Source organism: Vicia villosa, linkage group LG2, assembly GCF_029867415.1.
Source record: "Vicia villosa cultivar HV-30 ecotype Madison, WI linkage group LG2, Vvil1.0, whole genome shotgun sequence".
NCBI lineage: Eukaryota > Viridiplantae > Streptophyta > Magnoliopsida > Fabales > Fabaceae > Vicia > Vicia villosa.
In genome coordinates this window covers 188,660,434-188,677,191 of record NC_081181.1, presented here as the reverse complement: position 1 = coordinate 188,677,191, position 16,758 = coordinate 188,660,434, and the positions used below count along the sequence as shown (strand labels likewise).

At 29.5% G+C, this 16,758-nt stretch overlaps 1 protein-coding gene across 1 annotated transcript; it reads left to right on the top strand.

Annotated features, from left to right (window-relative positions):
• The first annotated feature begins 8,381 nt into the window (after positions 1 to 8,381).
• Positions 8,382 to 15,446, top strand: LOC131653333 (uncharacterized protein At4g15970-like). The gene is made up of 5 exons (XM_058923443.1): positions 8,382 to 9,023; positions 13,059 to 13,427; positions 14,221 to 14,702; positions 15,062 to 15,133; positions 15,245 to 15,446. Exons 1-4 carry the CDS (start codon positions 8,796 to 8,798, stop codon positions 15,114 to 15,116), a joined length of 1,134 nt encoding a protein of 377 aa, XP_058779426.1. The 5' UTR covers positions 8,382 to 8,795; the 3' UTR covers positions 15,117 to 15,133; positions 15,245 to 15,446.
• The last annotated feature ends 1,312 nt before the right edge of the window (positions 15,447 to 16,758 follow it).

Genomic DNA, 16,758 nt, shown 5'->3' with positions numbered 1-16,758 from the left:
TAAAAAAATTTATTAAAAAATGAAAAAGTAATAAATAAAAAATAGGCAGGCTAGATTTTTATGCCTATTTCAATTTGCGGGCTTGCCCGCCCCGCTTTTTTTTTTACGGGCATATGACGGGGCGGGGCGCCCGCTTTGCCACCCCTACCAACATTGAAACAATTTTTCGTTTATTGAAATTAAATTTAGTAGACAATTGAATTATTTTGTTATAAATTATTCAATTAGATTATGTTGCGATTAAATTTTTGTTTGCAATTATATTTTATAATTATGTACTATTTTATTGTGTGTGATACCTATGTGTAAAATTTGAATTTAAATTATGAACTTGTGAATTTTTTTATAATATGATATTTTCATAAAATTTAAGTGTTAGTTATATTTTGTAGAGACTAAATCATCCGGTTCGACAGATTTTATACCTATATAATTTTGTTATAACGACTGGTCTACTCAACCGAGTTATCCGGTTTAGTCATGCGGTTCGACTAGTGACCTAGTGGTTCGACCAATAAACCAGTGACCCAGTACCTTCACCGGTTTAATGTCCGGTCCAATTTTTAAAACACTACTACTTAATAATTTTATTCAACTCCCATTGTAAATAGTCTTAAATTTTATGTCTCCCAAATCATTGTGGTTTATATATCATTTGCATCAAATATATGATCGAATGATTAAAATTTTATTTTTAAATTGAATAAATAAGATAGTGTGAGTTTGAACCCACGACATAATAATCAGATGTTTATGCAAAACATTCAACTGAACTTGTCTAATCGAACATATTTTTTTAATTTATTTATTTAACCACCTTTTTAATGGAATTTTTTATTTATTTAATCAACTTTTTAGTGGCATTTTTTACAATTTTAGCGTAAAATATTTTCTATTATCTTTTCCCCAAATAAACTAAAAAATCCAAAACAATATTTGAATTCCATTTGTTGCTAAAAAAAACAAAAAGTAATAACCCTTTTGCAACTTGTTCACTCTCCTTTTCCCAAATCTCTCTCTTTATTTTGTCATCATCTACATAACACACTTAATCTATTCAAAACTTTTTCCAAAATTCTCTCAATTCCAATCCCTTCAATTTCTCATGTCTCATAGCCTACAAATTCATGTGATCAATCTTCCCAAAGAATCCCAACCAAACAAACAACCTTAGAAAAACCTCAAACTTTGTTAATACAAAACACACACCTCGCCTTACATAACACACACATATAGTTACATAGAAAAAAATGTGGTAATTATGACTATTATATCTAACGTGTGATCATCCAACGAATTGTTTTCAATTTTTAAAAGAGATAAAAAAAATTGGAAAAATTATATGAATTATTTTAGTTCAATTAAACTAGGTGGAACTTAAGAAAAAATAATTTTGTTCATTTTTTAATTAAAAAAAATAGAGAGAATCTGAAAGTTATATGGATTATTATACAACTCTAGTCTGAATTAAAAAATCTCATAGTTATGTTGACTCAAAATTTTGATTCGGTTCGCGAGTTCAGTCTAATTTAAAAACTCTTTTATTTGAGATAAGTCCGTGTAAAATTTCAGTTTAGTTTAGGGACTAACCGCTTCAAATTACAGTTTAGTAATAAGACTAACCGCTTCATTCTATCGTTTGAAAAAATTACTGACCACTTACCTCCTCTATTTGCTATTTGATTGGAAGTTATTCAAAAATTTCATTTTTCTTGTATAAGGGATTCGAGAGTCCAGCCTACTAAAAGGTCTTAAGATTTATCGAATACTTTAACAACAAAACTTGCGGAGAGGATTAGATATTTTCTTTTTTACCGAATCTCTATAATTCTTGGTGTTATTTCTCTATTCCTTAACTATTTATTTTCTGCATTTTATTTTTTTCAACTAATTTCTTTAATCCTTTAAAATAAATTTAAACTCTGAAAAAATATCCTAAAAGTTTTTCAAACTAATATTTTTCGGAACACGTGATTTCCCACCTCTTGTGTGTGAAGTCATATGTCCAACACACATGTCATGGGACCTGAGCCAAACATATGGTACAAGTTCCACAAGATCAAAGGGCACCACACCAAATATTTATGTAAAGTCAACAAGGAGAAATAGAATCATCCAAGAAGACCATCTAAAGAAATATGTCAGGGGTAACACCGCTCAAACGTCAGGCGGATCCAACTCTCATGGGCAAGATGCTTCTATGAGTCTCGAGTCTAAAAAAGGAAAGGAACCATGCAAGGGAGCAAAGAAAGAATTGTAAGACACACCTTTAATACCATCGTAGGAGGATTCGTTGGGGGCGGAGATACTAATTCAATCTGCAGAAGATACATTCGCGAAATCCTAACCATCGAAGGCTCACTCACTAATTTTGATTTAGAAGAGATAGAAGCTCCAGATTCGGATACCACCTTCTATGAGAAGGACATTACATATGTATTAGGGGTGTTCGCGGTGCGGTTTGGTTCGGTTTTGAGCATAAAAGTCATCCTAACCGCGAGATAAAAATGAATGCGGTTCGGTTTGGTTCGGTTAATTTTTAAAAAGTCATCCAAACCAAACCAAACCAATGCGGTTAGAATCGGTTCGGTGGGCTGCGGTTTACACCAAAAAATAAAAATGTACTGAAATAAAAAAATGGAAAATAATTCATTCTTCCATACATATATTACATATATTACAGTACCATTAAAAAGAAGTTTTTCATACATAATTACACCAAAATAATTCATGCTTCCATACATGTATTTTACACCAAAATTACTACCATATAAGTGTATCATGTATTTTACAGTACCATACTATGTATTTTACATATACTACATACTAAATTACTAATATAACTTCAGTTATTCATACTACATACTATATACAGTTTCTCATACTAATAAACTACATACTAACTAATAAACTACATACTACATATACAAGTATCAAATAACTTCAGTTCTAAATATTGATACAACATTATAACTTCAGGACTAAATATTATCAGTACTACATATACACCAAATGCTTCTCTAGAATGAGAGAAAAATCAGAGAATGAAGTTGAAATGTTGAATAGGAAGGAAGAATGAAGGAATAGTGAGTCACACGTGAGTGTACAATATTGCAATTGGATTGGAAATATAATAAATTAATTATAGAAATTCAAAAGTTTAGTTAAATATGCGGTTCCGTTCGGTTTGGTTCGGTTTTGTGAAATGAAAACCGCAAACCGAACCGAACCGTGCGGTTTGGCCCAAAAATCATCCAAAATATCCAAACCAAACGCGGTTTTTGCGGTTTTCGGTTTGGATTGGTTCGGTTTGCGGTTTTCCTTTTGGATTGGTTCGGATACGATCACCCCTAATATGCATCCACTCAAATGATAATGATCTCATGGTCATAACTGTAAGGTGTGATAGTTAGGAGATTAAGGGGGTAGTAATTGATCAAGGAAGCTCTACAAACATCCTCTGTTGGGATGTATTTGAGGCTTTTCCAATATCAGGAAGAACTCAAAGCTTTCAAAGGATCATTAGTGGAATTCTCAAGTAGGCAAGTGAAGATGGTGGGTTATATTACCCTGAAAACCATGTTTGCGGCTGAGGAGGGTGTGAGTCAGATCAAGATAAGGTACTTGGTTATATATGCGCCTTCCTCATATATCATGATTATACGGTGCCTTTTTCCAACCAACTTAGAGCCTCCATATATATTATGTATCTATGCATGAAATTCCAACTTCTAAATAGGAGAGTTAGGATTATCTAAGGAGATCAAGATATCGCCATGAAGTTCTATGTAGAGAACTTGAAGCTTAAAAATAGTATGGATGTGTTCCGCGCCCAACCGATAAACACTTAGGGAGTAAACGTGATAGACGTGAAGTTAGGGGCCAAGCCACGATAGGTAACTCCTGAGGATGAAGATATGGCTGCCCTACACCAGGTGAATTCGAAGGTGGTAAGATGATAATTATTAGAAACATTTAAGTATTTCAAGCATTGAGTCATATTTAGTCTATATTGACTTATTTATTTTTTGTTTAAGGCGAGATACAATATTTGCCCTTGTATGGTTAAGTTTTTGACAATCTTTATTTTGTGGGGAATATCATCTTCCCTTTCATTGGCGCATGGGTTTTAAATGAGGCGCCTCATCTCATCATATAAGTTGGGATATTTGTCGTTTTAAATTATTATTTGTAGAAAATTTATTTTGTGAAAGGAATTTTTATTGAAATGGAGGCAATCATATGTGTTAGATCCTTATAAAAGAATCCTTGTCTCCCTTTGAGGAGATTATAAATGTTGAGTCCTTATGAAGTAATTATATTTCCTATATAGGAGACCATACACGTTGGATCCTCATGAAGGAGTTCTTGTCGCCCTTCTAGGAGATCTCACATGTTGGATCATCATGATGGAATCTTTTACGTCCTTCGAGGAAATCATATATGTTGGATCCTCATGTTGGAATCTTTGTCTCCCAAGGGGAACATTATCACCCTCATGCAAGATTCCTTTTCGTACAAGATCACATGAAGGCCAAAAATTGTTTGAAGAATGACTTAAGATAATCGCACTAAACCCTAAACAAGAGCATACAATCCACTAGCTAAATAATTCCCAAGGATGAAACGGCAAAGGAAGCCCTCTAGAGAAATATTCATCATTACATAAAAATCCAAAATGGAATAATCAAATTAACCATTAAGGAATGATTACATAAATAAGTCATAAAGGGCAAAAAAGAAACAACAAAACCTCCAACTCACTGACCTTTCTCAAGAACCCACAGTTCCTCAAAATCATGCTCCTAGCTAGTCACTTCTTCTTGCGAAACTACTTCCACAACCTTTTCTCCTTCAGGCTCAATCTAAGTGCCCTTATTATGGGAAGTGATTGCTATTCTTCCTTCAGTTGGCCATCACGGACCACTTTAAATAGGTCCATGGATCTCAGATCTAGCCCAGGATGGAGGAAGGTCACATGCTCCTTTGCACTCTCAAAGTAAATGTCAGATTTATGCATATCTCATCCTTGAGCATAGACACCTCTTCCTACGATTTCTTCTTTGAGTTAAGGGCCTTTAAGTGATTCCTTTAGATTTTGCTTTGAAGTTGTGTGATCTTAATCTTTTGACTCTACTTCCCTAAGTTTGTACTCCAAGGCCTCATTCCCTTTCATTAAGATGTCCACTATTGCTTGACTTTTGACAATATTCCACTAGAAGTCAATAACCTTTGATTTCAGCTCACTCTGGATATGGGTGTTCTTCTCCCTGTTAACTTTCTCCTTCAAGAAGACCTTTAGCAAGTGGTTCTCCTATAAGTCAGACAACTTGAAAGGCACCTTGGTGTATATGGCCTTATAATCTCATGTGAAATATTCATGGAAAGGAAGGCAGAAAATAGTGAATTCTATGGCGTCAAAGGTGGGATCAGTCCACATGGAGGGTTGAGGAGGTGGATTGTCTCTTGCAGGAAACGAATGCTCGCCAGCCCTACCTGCTTTGGGGATCATGATTACCTTTGAACTGGGGGAGGAACCTACGTCATATTTCTAGATTTTATGGGCACGAGGCTTAACGGATGCATCACCTTTTCTTTCCTTTTGATCCCTTTTTGTGTTTAAGCTGCCAATGCGACTACGCGGATTCTTTGTTCTTTGGCACTTGTATTTTTACTTGGCCATACGCTCCTTCCTTTTGGACATAGAGAATTTTGACATTTATCTTGAAAAAAGAGAAGGAAAATATGAGCAACCTGACCAACAAAAAATTGCAAATAAGTGCCAACGCGATATCGAACTCACTTATATTTTTTTCATGTCATTATCAACCCTTGGTCCAAGGAAATCATGCTACGATAATTCATGACATTAAATTCATCCAAGACTTGGACCACCTTTATATCGTTAGGTGTGAGGTAGTAAAATTCCTACCCATTGATCACTAATGGATTGTAGGCTTAGGATAGAGGGAAGAAAGAGGTTCCATGCATCCCAATAGCGACCATAGAGGAACCATCTCACCCTCACAAAATTATACTTCTAATTATTGTAATGATTGGATTATGATTTGAAGATGGCTCTCTCGAGCAAGGCGTCTAGGGTCACCTATTTCCTTTCTAACATTTGTCTTGGCGCCACAAAAGGAGAAGAACATTTTTATGGTAGAATGGACCCTCATGTTTAGGCACATGATCAATAATGCATGAATCAAGGTCTAGCTATTGGATGTGATCTGGAATGGAGCGACATTGATCACCATTAAAACCTCTGGCTCAAATGGGAAAAGGGGATTATAACTCCTTGGTCACAAACTATAAGATAGGGAAGGTGAAAGTAAGGGTTAGGAAAATCATCCAAAATGGTTATGTCATCCCTCTTTATCGTAGAACGTGTCTCCATGATGACTTCTTCCCCTCCTTTCGAAAAATAAAGTTTGATATGTTATCGAAAAGAGGCTATCATTTCCCTCGTGATTTATTGGGACTTGAAATCATCAATGTCCTTGCGCTCATTGACATAGGTGACCATTAGATTCTTGTTTATTTAGAAAACAAAAAGGGGGAAAGAATCATTATTGCTATCACCGCTACTATCTCTATCAGAGATAATGGAATTCTTGCAACTACCGAACATGTCTAATTCCACTAAATTGAAGTTAACCATCCCATCAGGATGTATGAGGTTTCTATAACAATCATTCCACAAGTATATGCACTCGTCGGGGTTTAAGACTTATACTAGGTTTTCATTCCATCTAAATCCCTAATTATCATCCTAAATAGGAAAAGGGAGAGGAGAGGGTACTAGACATGTACCTTCAAATGAAGAGATTCAAAACTTGAACTTGAGAAAACTAGAGGGTGCTTGAGGGATTCTGAGGAGGTCCTCAAGGGTTTTAGAGACGAAATTGTGTGAAAAAGCATAAGGATTAGGGTTGAATTCCTCTTATAGAGAATCATATGGGTAATCAAGACTCTCTCCCTAGGTTTCTCATTAGACGTGTAAGGATCTGCATACTTCTAACATGTGTGGGAAATTAAGGCTAATTTGGTATTCTAAGACTAAATCATTATTGTTTGCATTTAATTTTGCGTGCGTGTTTCACCTCGAATGGTGTTTGGGAGTTTCCCTCAACTAATGTTTGGGGATCTCCTTAGCTAACATATGAGGATTCAACTCATCGACACTTGGTGGGAATGTCCCAGACCACGCTTGAGGAAATTGGCTTGTGCCTGAGGGACTCGCCCTAGGCATACCTAAGGGACTTATCCAAATAAGAAGAAGAAAAAAACTAAATCACTTCTCTCTTTCTAAGTCATCTTACTTGAGGGATTGTGCGTCAGTATACGTGTGAAGGACTCTCAAGAGGCGACGTAGAAGGTTCACAAATGGAAGGAGGTGTAACATGGGAGATGATGTCAAGTTCCCCAAATAAATAGAGTAAATAATTATCACTTTCTCACGCTCTTAAGAATGGGAAAGTGTGAAATCTATCTTCTTAGGATTTGAGACCCGAGCCCACAAGGTTCTTATAAATATTCCAACCTTGAGGTTAGGAAAGAGATTTAATACATCACGTAAAACACAACATACATAACTTCTCAAATTCAGGTGTGAGCTTACTCCTACACTACAAAGTTGTTACTTAATGATTAATATTTAGTTTTTAAAAGTGAATAAATGAGATGTTGTGAGTTCCAACCCATGTTATTACGATCAGATGTCTATACACAATAATAAGCTGAAGTAGGCTCTTTTCGATGAAGATCACGATTGACTTATAAATTACTTGATAGTTTATAATTTATGGCTGATGGTTGATGACCAATAGCTTATATCTTTTATTTGATACTGATAACTGATAAACTAATTTAAGTGTTTGATAAAATTAGCAGTTCAACTAACTGATAAATGTAAAAGGACATAAAAATAAATTTAATAAATAATTATTTTATTTAAATTAAAATAAAACATAAAAGATAAAAATTAGTTTTCGTTAAAATAATAAAGATTAAAAGAGATGAAAAATAATAATAAAATAATATCATCCGAAAAAAATTATAAAACAGTAAAATAAATTATAAGTCTCTGATGAAAAATTATTGTTACCTAATATTTTTTTTTGTCATATGAAGATTATAAGATATAAATTTAAAAATATATCATCCCAAACTGAGTCTTAGTTTTATTTTTTTTAATCGAATATGTTATTTTTTAATGGCAAATTTATTTATTTAGCCCTTTTTAATATACTAACTTATTATTTAATCAACTTTTTAATTATACTTCTTACAATTTTAGAATAATTTCCTATTATCTTTTCCCCTCATAAACTAAAAAAATCCAAAACAATATTTACTTTCCATATGTTCCTAAAAAAACCAAAAAAGTAATAACCCTTTTGCAACTTGTTCACTCTCTTTTCCCAAATCTCTCTCTTCTTTTGTCATCATCTACATTACATAACACACTTAATCCATTCAAAACTTCAAAACCGTTTTTTCTAGAAACTCTTCCAATTCCAATCCCTTCAATTTCTCATAATCTCATAGCCTACAAATTCATGTGATCAATCTTCCCAAAAGAATCCCAACCAAACAAACAACCTTAGAAAAACCTCAAACTTTGTTAACACAAAAGACACACACAAATAGTTACATAGATAGATACATCTTTGTTGGTGAAGAAAACAAAGAAGCTTATGATTATTATATTATAAAGTTTGAGGCTTTCATTCATTCATAAGAGGTCAAAGGTAGAATTTTTTTGACAACCCAATTGAGGTTTTGGGACAATGAAGCATCTTTCTGCCGGCGCCGCCGTGGAGAATGTCTCCGGCGAAGGGAACAAGGCGTGGAATTCAATTGGGTCGGGAAGCAATGGTTTTGTGAGGAGGATTATGCAGACAATTATGGTTTTTGTTGGGTTTGGTGTGTTTTGGATGTTTGTTTACAACAACTCTGCTTCTCCGTTTGGTTTTCCAGCTACTATCTCATATTACTTCAATGGTTTCTCAGCACAAGTTAGTGTTTCTCTCTCTACTTTCTCTCTCTAAGATTGTGATTTTCAATTGGTATTCTGGGTTTTGGCTTTTTTTTTTAAGTCAGTCAAAAAGATGAACTTTTTATTTTTGGGTTTTTTATGGTTATTTTGTTCATGGTTGTTTTTCTTTTGTGGGTCATTTTTTATTCTCCAGGTCATAATTCAACAGAAAAAAAAATTTAATGAAAAATATTTTTATTTTTCTTTATAAAAATTATGATTATTAATTAATAAAAAAATTATGAGATTTCTAACAAATGTGACACAAAAAATTGAATAGAAATTTGTTAAAATATTTTTTAGGGAAGAAATTTCAATGAGAAAAATGGGTGTAGCGTGTGGGGCTTAATTTTAGTACTTTAATTGAGATATGCATCTTTTTCTGCAGACTTTGAAGGGGTAGAGTTTGTATGAAATTTTAATTTTGGAATTTGGCACTATTAAGAATCGTGTGAAAATGTCTTTTTCTTCTGTCCACTTAATAATATTTGTTTTGTATATAATAATTTTTATGATATCACTTGAAGGATAGAATTAGGTATAATTTGTTTGTGATTATCTTGAAAATTTGAAGTTTGTAACAAATCATAAGCAATTTGTGATTGCTTTGTTCTTTCTTGTATATTTGTTTTATGTTAAAGATCCTATTTAAATAGAATAGTATAATCTTAATCTAAAATTACTTTGAATAGTTTAAATCAACAAATGTGTTACAATATTATTTATTAAACGACTTTTATGATTTTTGTAGGGGTATAAATAAGATGGGTTAATTGGATTTAGTATAATTCACTATTTAATCCGTTGAATTTTTAATGGGTTAGATTTATCTTTCAATCTACAATTTCACAACTAAATTGACTAGAATCAATTCGATCATAATGGGTTAGATTGAGTTGAATTTGCAGGTTATATATGAAAATATAATTATTTTTTGATTATTTTTTTGAAAATTCTAAAAATACTGTGATATAATTCAAGGTAATTGCACTATTTTTTTAAACATAAGTTGAATGAAAATGTTATATATTGTCAAATAAAATTTACTCATGTGTCAAACACTTAATAATATTATTAAATTTCACAAAACACATTTTTTTTATAAAATTTATAAGTTAGAAATTATAAAAGAAACAAATAATCAACTATATTAGTATAAAAATTAGATAAATTTGTTGGTCGTGTATTGGATTAATAAAAATATTGATGGTGAATGAAAAATTAGTTTGTAGTTGAATACAAAATTTATTTTTTATTTAAAATAACAATAAAAAATAATAAATTACTAATTTTACAGTAACAAACAGAATTAATTGCTCTACAAATTGAAAAACTCAAATCTAATACTCGAATTAAAATTAGGTTAAATCATATATATTCGTATTTGAACATAATCGAATAATTAGTGAGTTTATTCAATTTAAATTGATGGATTTGACCCTCATCACAAACACCTCTAATTATGTGGATTTTGTAAAAAAATAATTGACATTGTTTTATAACATTTCCTATATAAAACAATTTTATGTTATTTATTAGCTTTTGTTTAATTTTTTAGTGATTTTGTTTTTCTAAAATATTAAATAATTATTTTTTTTACTTTTAAACCTTCCTAGTTTATTTTATTATCTTTCCCAAAACATACAAAATACTAGAGTTTATTGATTAGGTAAATGATACTCTTTTTTATGGGAAAATTTTATTTTTGTATTTCTTATTTAAAAATTATCGTTTTCAAAGTATATATAAGTCAAAATTCAATATTATTTAATTTTTAATATTTTAATATTTTTAATTATTTATGATAGTCCCTGTTTGGGTCTATGTTCCCTCACTCTCTAGAATTATTAGTGAATATTCCGCAACAAATTAGTATCTGTCTTTGAATTCTTCAACAAGTATATTTAATCAATCAATCTGTACTAGTATGTTCTAAAGCATAATTGTTATGCTTCTGAGTTGCCCAACATGTTCTTCTGTTGAAATAATATTCTTTTACTTGTACTATGATTTTATTTTAAAATTTCTTGTAACACATGTTATTTAATTAATTAATATGGATTTTATAGAGTTGTGGCAATTAAGTTTTGTTTTTCTATATTCAATTTTTCATTTCTTTTATTGTTATTTTTATATGGGACACATAATATTTAATTGTTGATGAAAGATCATTGAAATACTTAAATTATTGAAAATGATCTGTCTTTTTTTTTTTTTTTTTAGTAATTTTAGTTGGCATGAAAACTTAAATACTTGATAGATTTTGTCTCATCATACCTATTTGTGCTAATAAGTGTTTTTAGTACTTTTGTAGTTTTATTTTTATAGGTGTCTTTACAAGAACATCATTATCTCAACTTGCAATGTTTACAATATTTTAAGTTAATTTTTTCATGTTTGTGACCTTATGGCTGAACCATGTGCTAACATTGATTCAGACATAACCAGCTGTTCACATGGTTCTCCCAATGTTGACTAATGGTTGACTGAATTTGCTGGCTATAAATGTCAAGTTCATTATTGGTTTAATTTCAAATAATCTACACTCTTTTTCATGATAGTATTAGTGGTTATAAATAATAGAGTAATTTAAATTAGCAATTTTTAGCGTGTTTGGTGTAGCGGTCAGTTACGTTTTTACATAAGCTATCTTTTCGAGCTTCTCTAAAATCACGGCAGATCCATGTCCAAACGTGTGTTTGTTTGATCAAAAGCTAAACCAAACAGGCTATTTATTGACTTAGATGAAAATAATTTTGGAATAGGTTTATCTAAAGTCACAAATTTATCTCATTCATATATTCTCTCGTATTTAAATAAGTAGTTACTAGATTGTAGGCGATTCAAATTTTAAAATTTATATTTTTTATTTTAAAATAATTAAAATTTAAATAGTCGATTATGATTTAATAGTGGTGAAAGTTATGAATTTGAGGATTTTGATTTTGACCACTTTACTTATTTAAGTAGAAAAATTGATTCTTTAAATACATCGATTACACTACACGTAGTTAGGAGGCTTGTATTCAACATATCGATAATTGTTAATTTAGAATTGAATAAGTCAAATTTTCATCTTAGTTGTGAATTTTTTCTTAAAATTTTAAGTATAACTTTAAATTTGAAACGTTTGATTTCGATTGATTCAAGAATTATCAATAAATATTGAGTGCATGAATGTTTGCAATTAATTGAATTTTGTATAAACTTCCTATGTATTTTATCGAGGACAAAACCTAAATTGCATTTTTAAGGTAAAAACACCATTATGGTCCCATGATCCAAATTTTCTACAACCCATTTTTCTATTTTTGATGTCTATGATGATAGTGGGAAAGGAATAAAGGAATAAATTTCCTGTTATAAGATATTATTCTTTGAGGATGTCATACTCAATAATGGTGATATAGTGTCACACAAATCATTTTCCACTCTCTATATTTCTACATATAGGACCATAGTAAGAGTTTGAATGCAACATCACATGTAAACCACTAAAAACTATATGTACAATTTTAACCCTAAAATAGCCTTAGAAGTTAGGAGCCACTTGTGTATATAAGAAAAAAATAAAGGGGACCATCTTGTGTACATTATTTGATTGTCTATATCCAAATTAATTTGAATATTATATATTATTATTGACTTCAAATTTGATGGCTTTTATGGACATTTTTGCATACTTTTCTCTTTTGATGTTTTCTTAAATCTTAATCATATTTTGATCTCATGAATTTTAGATAAGGTTTGCTTTATCTCTTAATCAACCATTTATAAGAAACTAGTTATGAAAATGATAGTTATTGTCTTTTAAATTGACATATATGAATCGCAGACACCAGAAACACGAAATCGACATTGATATGTTGATATCGATAATAATTAAAAATATATATAATAAATTAAATATAATCACAAATGTCAGTCTTGATTTTGAACATCGATATAGACTCACTTTTTTTTCTGAGATATCGTTACTTAGTGTTTAATGCTAACTTATGTGTTAATGTAACAGGAATACTATGATCCAAACCTCAAAAATATTCTAAGAAACGCATCAATGAAGGACAAAACAGTGATACTCACAACATTGAATGATGCATGGGCAGAGCCAGGTTCAATATTTGATCAATTTCTTGAGAGTTTTCAAGTCGGTGGGAACCAAACACAGAAGCTATTGGATCATCTTGTGGTGATAACTTGGGACCAAAAAGCATACTCTCGTTGCGTTGATTTGCATAAATATTGTTATCAACTTCAAACTAATGGTGACAATTTCACTAATGAAGCTTTTTTCATGACTCCAACTTACTTGCATATGATGTGGAGGAGAATTGAATTTCTTGGCACTGTTCTTCAATTGGGATACAGCTTTGTGTTTACGGTATGTTTTTATTTCTTTTTTTGCATGATGCATACAATTTACACATTCAAGTTTTGATAAATTGAATTAGGAATCTTTAAAATAATCGTCAAATCAAACCGAATAATAATTATATTCGGTTAATGAACCGAACCATATTACACAAACCACAGTTCTAGAATCAAACTGTATGTTTACAGTTCTAGAATCAAATTGTTATGTTTAATTAATGAATCGAAACATGTTACACAAATAGTTATAGAAACGAAGTGTTATGTTTGAATAATAAATCGAACCATATTACACAAACAGTTCTAAAATCAAATTAAATTGTCAAATCGAATCGAATTGAAATAAAATGACCTAGTAGTTAGGTTTGATTAAAGAATCGAACCTAATCGAAATTGAAAATAAAAAATGCTGAAAGTAAATTTTAATTTTTTATTAAAGAAATTAGAAAAATAAATATGATGGTTCGGTTTTTTAACAAATTGTTTGGTTTGGAAAAAACTTTCTTCTAACGATTTGGTATAGTTAGAGATTTTGAATTGGTATACCAAATTAATATTTTTATTTCGGTTTGATTTTGGATAAATTGAAATGGCATTGCTCAATTTAGATAATCTTTTACTATAATTTTGTTTAGTTCGATTTTTTAACTGCTATATCAACCCAATAATTTTAGTTAATTCGATTCTAAATAAATTGAAATGATACGATTTAGTTTAGATAACATTTTCCTATAATTTGATTCGGTTCGATTTTTTGACTGAATTATATGAGCACCCTAAAATTGAATGTTTTTTCTATGTAGGACACCGATATAATGTGGCTAAGAGATCCATTCCCACTATTTTACAAAGAAGCTGATTTCCAAATAGCTTGTGATTTTTTCAACGGAAACTCCTATGATTTACACAACTATCCAAATGGAGGGTTCACCTATGTAAGATCCAACCCAAGAACAATTTGGTTCTACAGATTTTGGTACAAGTCAAGAGAATCATATCCAACTAAGCATGATCAAGATGTTCTCAACAAAATCAAAATGCACCCCTTAATTACAATTAAGAAGCTCAAGATTAGGTTCTTAAGCACTGGTTACTTTGGAGGGTTTTGTCAATCTAGCAAGGATTTTAGTAAAGTTGCTACAATGCATGCTAATTGTTGTGTTGGTTTGGAGAATAAAGTTGAAGACCTTAAGATTGTACTTGAGGTTTGGAAAAAGTATATGAAATTGGATGAAAATGGGAGGAAAAATTCACACCCTTCTTGGAATGTGCCAAAAAGTTGCAGGTAATGGAAATTAAATTACAAATTTTTACTTTTATAAAAATAAAAAAATAAAAAATTTATAATATAAATTTTCTGATTTCGATCAAACAGTCACACATGAATTGAATCTGACTTAGTTCAAAACGCTATATACCAATATTATCGAATTGAACATTTGAGACCTGATAATTATTAAGAAAAATGTTGAAATGACTAATATATTTAGAGGGTTAATTACATGTTAATTGACTTGGTCAAAAATTCTATAAAAAAATTAATTTCTAAATTTTATTTTTTGGGGTCCATTTTATGTTGCTATCATAATTATTGGTGTTGTTTTTGGTCTATTTATAATTTCTACCTTTATTGACATCATGCAGAGGTTCCTTTGAACGTAGTAGAAAAAAGAGGGAAAAGAACAAAGGGAGGTTGTAACAGTAAATTATCATAAGGTATGATAAATTATCTGTATTTATGTTATTCACTATATAGTTATTATTTAATTACATGTTTTATTTTATTTTTGTGACACCTTTTTTGTGTTGATTTTATTGGTTTTGAAGGGCGGAGAATGGTCACATTGGAAAAGATGTGTGGTGATGGTAAATAATTTGAAAAGATAGAACAGAAAGAAAGAAAATAATACTCAATTTCTCATTTCTCAGAATATTACAAATTTGCAATTGTGAATTTAAGTGGTTTTTTTAATTCTGAGTTTGAATTTTTAGCATTTTTATTACAATTATTTTATAGTTTCTGTTTCAATTTTTGAAAGTTCCATGTAAAACTGTAGGATAATAATGGTTGAAAAGTTCTCTTGATTTAATAAATATTTTAGGAGTATTTCATAGTAGAAAAAAATGTAATATATATTATGGTCAAAAACAAAATGCACATTTTGTCAGAGAAATAACAAAATGAATAAATGACAAAAACCATGTTTTGATTATAATAAAAAGTTATGACTTTGAAAATTTCTACGATGAAGAATAATTATCATGAATATATTATTTTCAATGTAAAATCATGAGTTGATTACTCAAAGAACGTTCTACATTTTTGTAGAAAAAAACTTCCCAAATTTTGAGTGAAAAAGATATAGTTTTTTTCTTTACCCACCTCCTTATGGGGTCACCTCAGCGAAAACCCCACTTTATCCCTGCTTCGGAAATGCATTTCCGAAATATTTTTTTTCTAAATTTTTTCAGACTTCGGAAGTGCATTTCCGAAAAAATCCCAAAAATTGGGATTTTGATTAATTCGGAGATGTATCTCCAAAAAAACAAAAAAAAATCTAAAAATTCCAAAAATTAATTTTAAGATATTAATTAATTCATATATCATAAATTTGATATAATTTATGAGTAATGAATAATAATAATTATATATTTTGATATAATTTATGAGTTATGAATAATAATTATTATATATTTCTATTCTGATTCTTATTTTAAAATTTAAAATAATTTTAATTAAAAAAACTAAAATAATTTCACTTAAAAATGAGTTATAATTTTTTATTTATATATTTATATATTTAAAATAATTATTATGTATTTACAAAAAAAATTAAAAAAATGAGTGTTTTAATTTATATATTTATATAATAATTATTATATATTTATAAAAATTACTATATATTTATATATTTATATATTTATATAATAATTATTATATATTAATTATAAATATATTTATATATTTATATATTTATATAATAATTATTATATATTAATTATAATTATATTTATATATTTATATAATAATTATAAAAATTAAAAAAATGAGTTTTTTAATTTATAATAATTATTATATATTTATATATTAATTATTATATATTTATATATTATATATTTATATATTTCTCTTACAAAATTAATAATTATTATTATATATTTATATATTTCTATTCTGATTCATAATTAAAAATTAGTTATAATTTTTTATTTAGTTTAAAAAAATTAAAAAAAGATTTTGTCTTGATTTTATTTAATGAACAAATTTTATATTTAATTCTATATAATTCAAAATTTACTTATGGAATTAATTTTTTTTTATTTATATAAGTTAGTAAAAT

Bases quoted from the DNA above. Each gene is read 5' to 3' on its own strand.
- LOC131653333 (XM_058923443.1), top strand. From the start codon at position 8,796: ATGAAGCATCTTTCTGCCGGCGCCGCCGTGGAGAATGTCTCCGGCGAA. The intron at 13,428-14,220 runs GTATGTTTTTAT...TTTTCTATGTAG, and splicing joins GATACAGCTTTGTGTTTACG to GACACCGATATAATGTGGCT. The intron at 14,703-15,061 runs GTAATGGAAATT...GACATCATGCAG, and splicing joins AATGTGCCAAAAAGTTGCAG to AGGTTCCTTTGAACGTAGTA.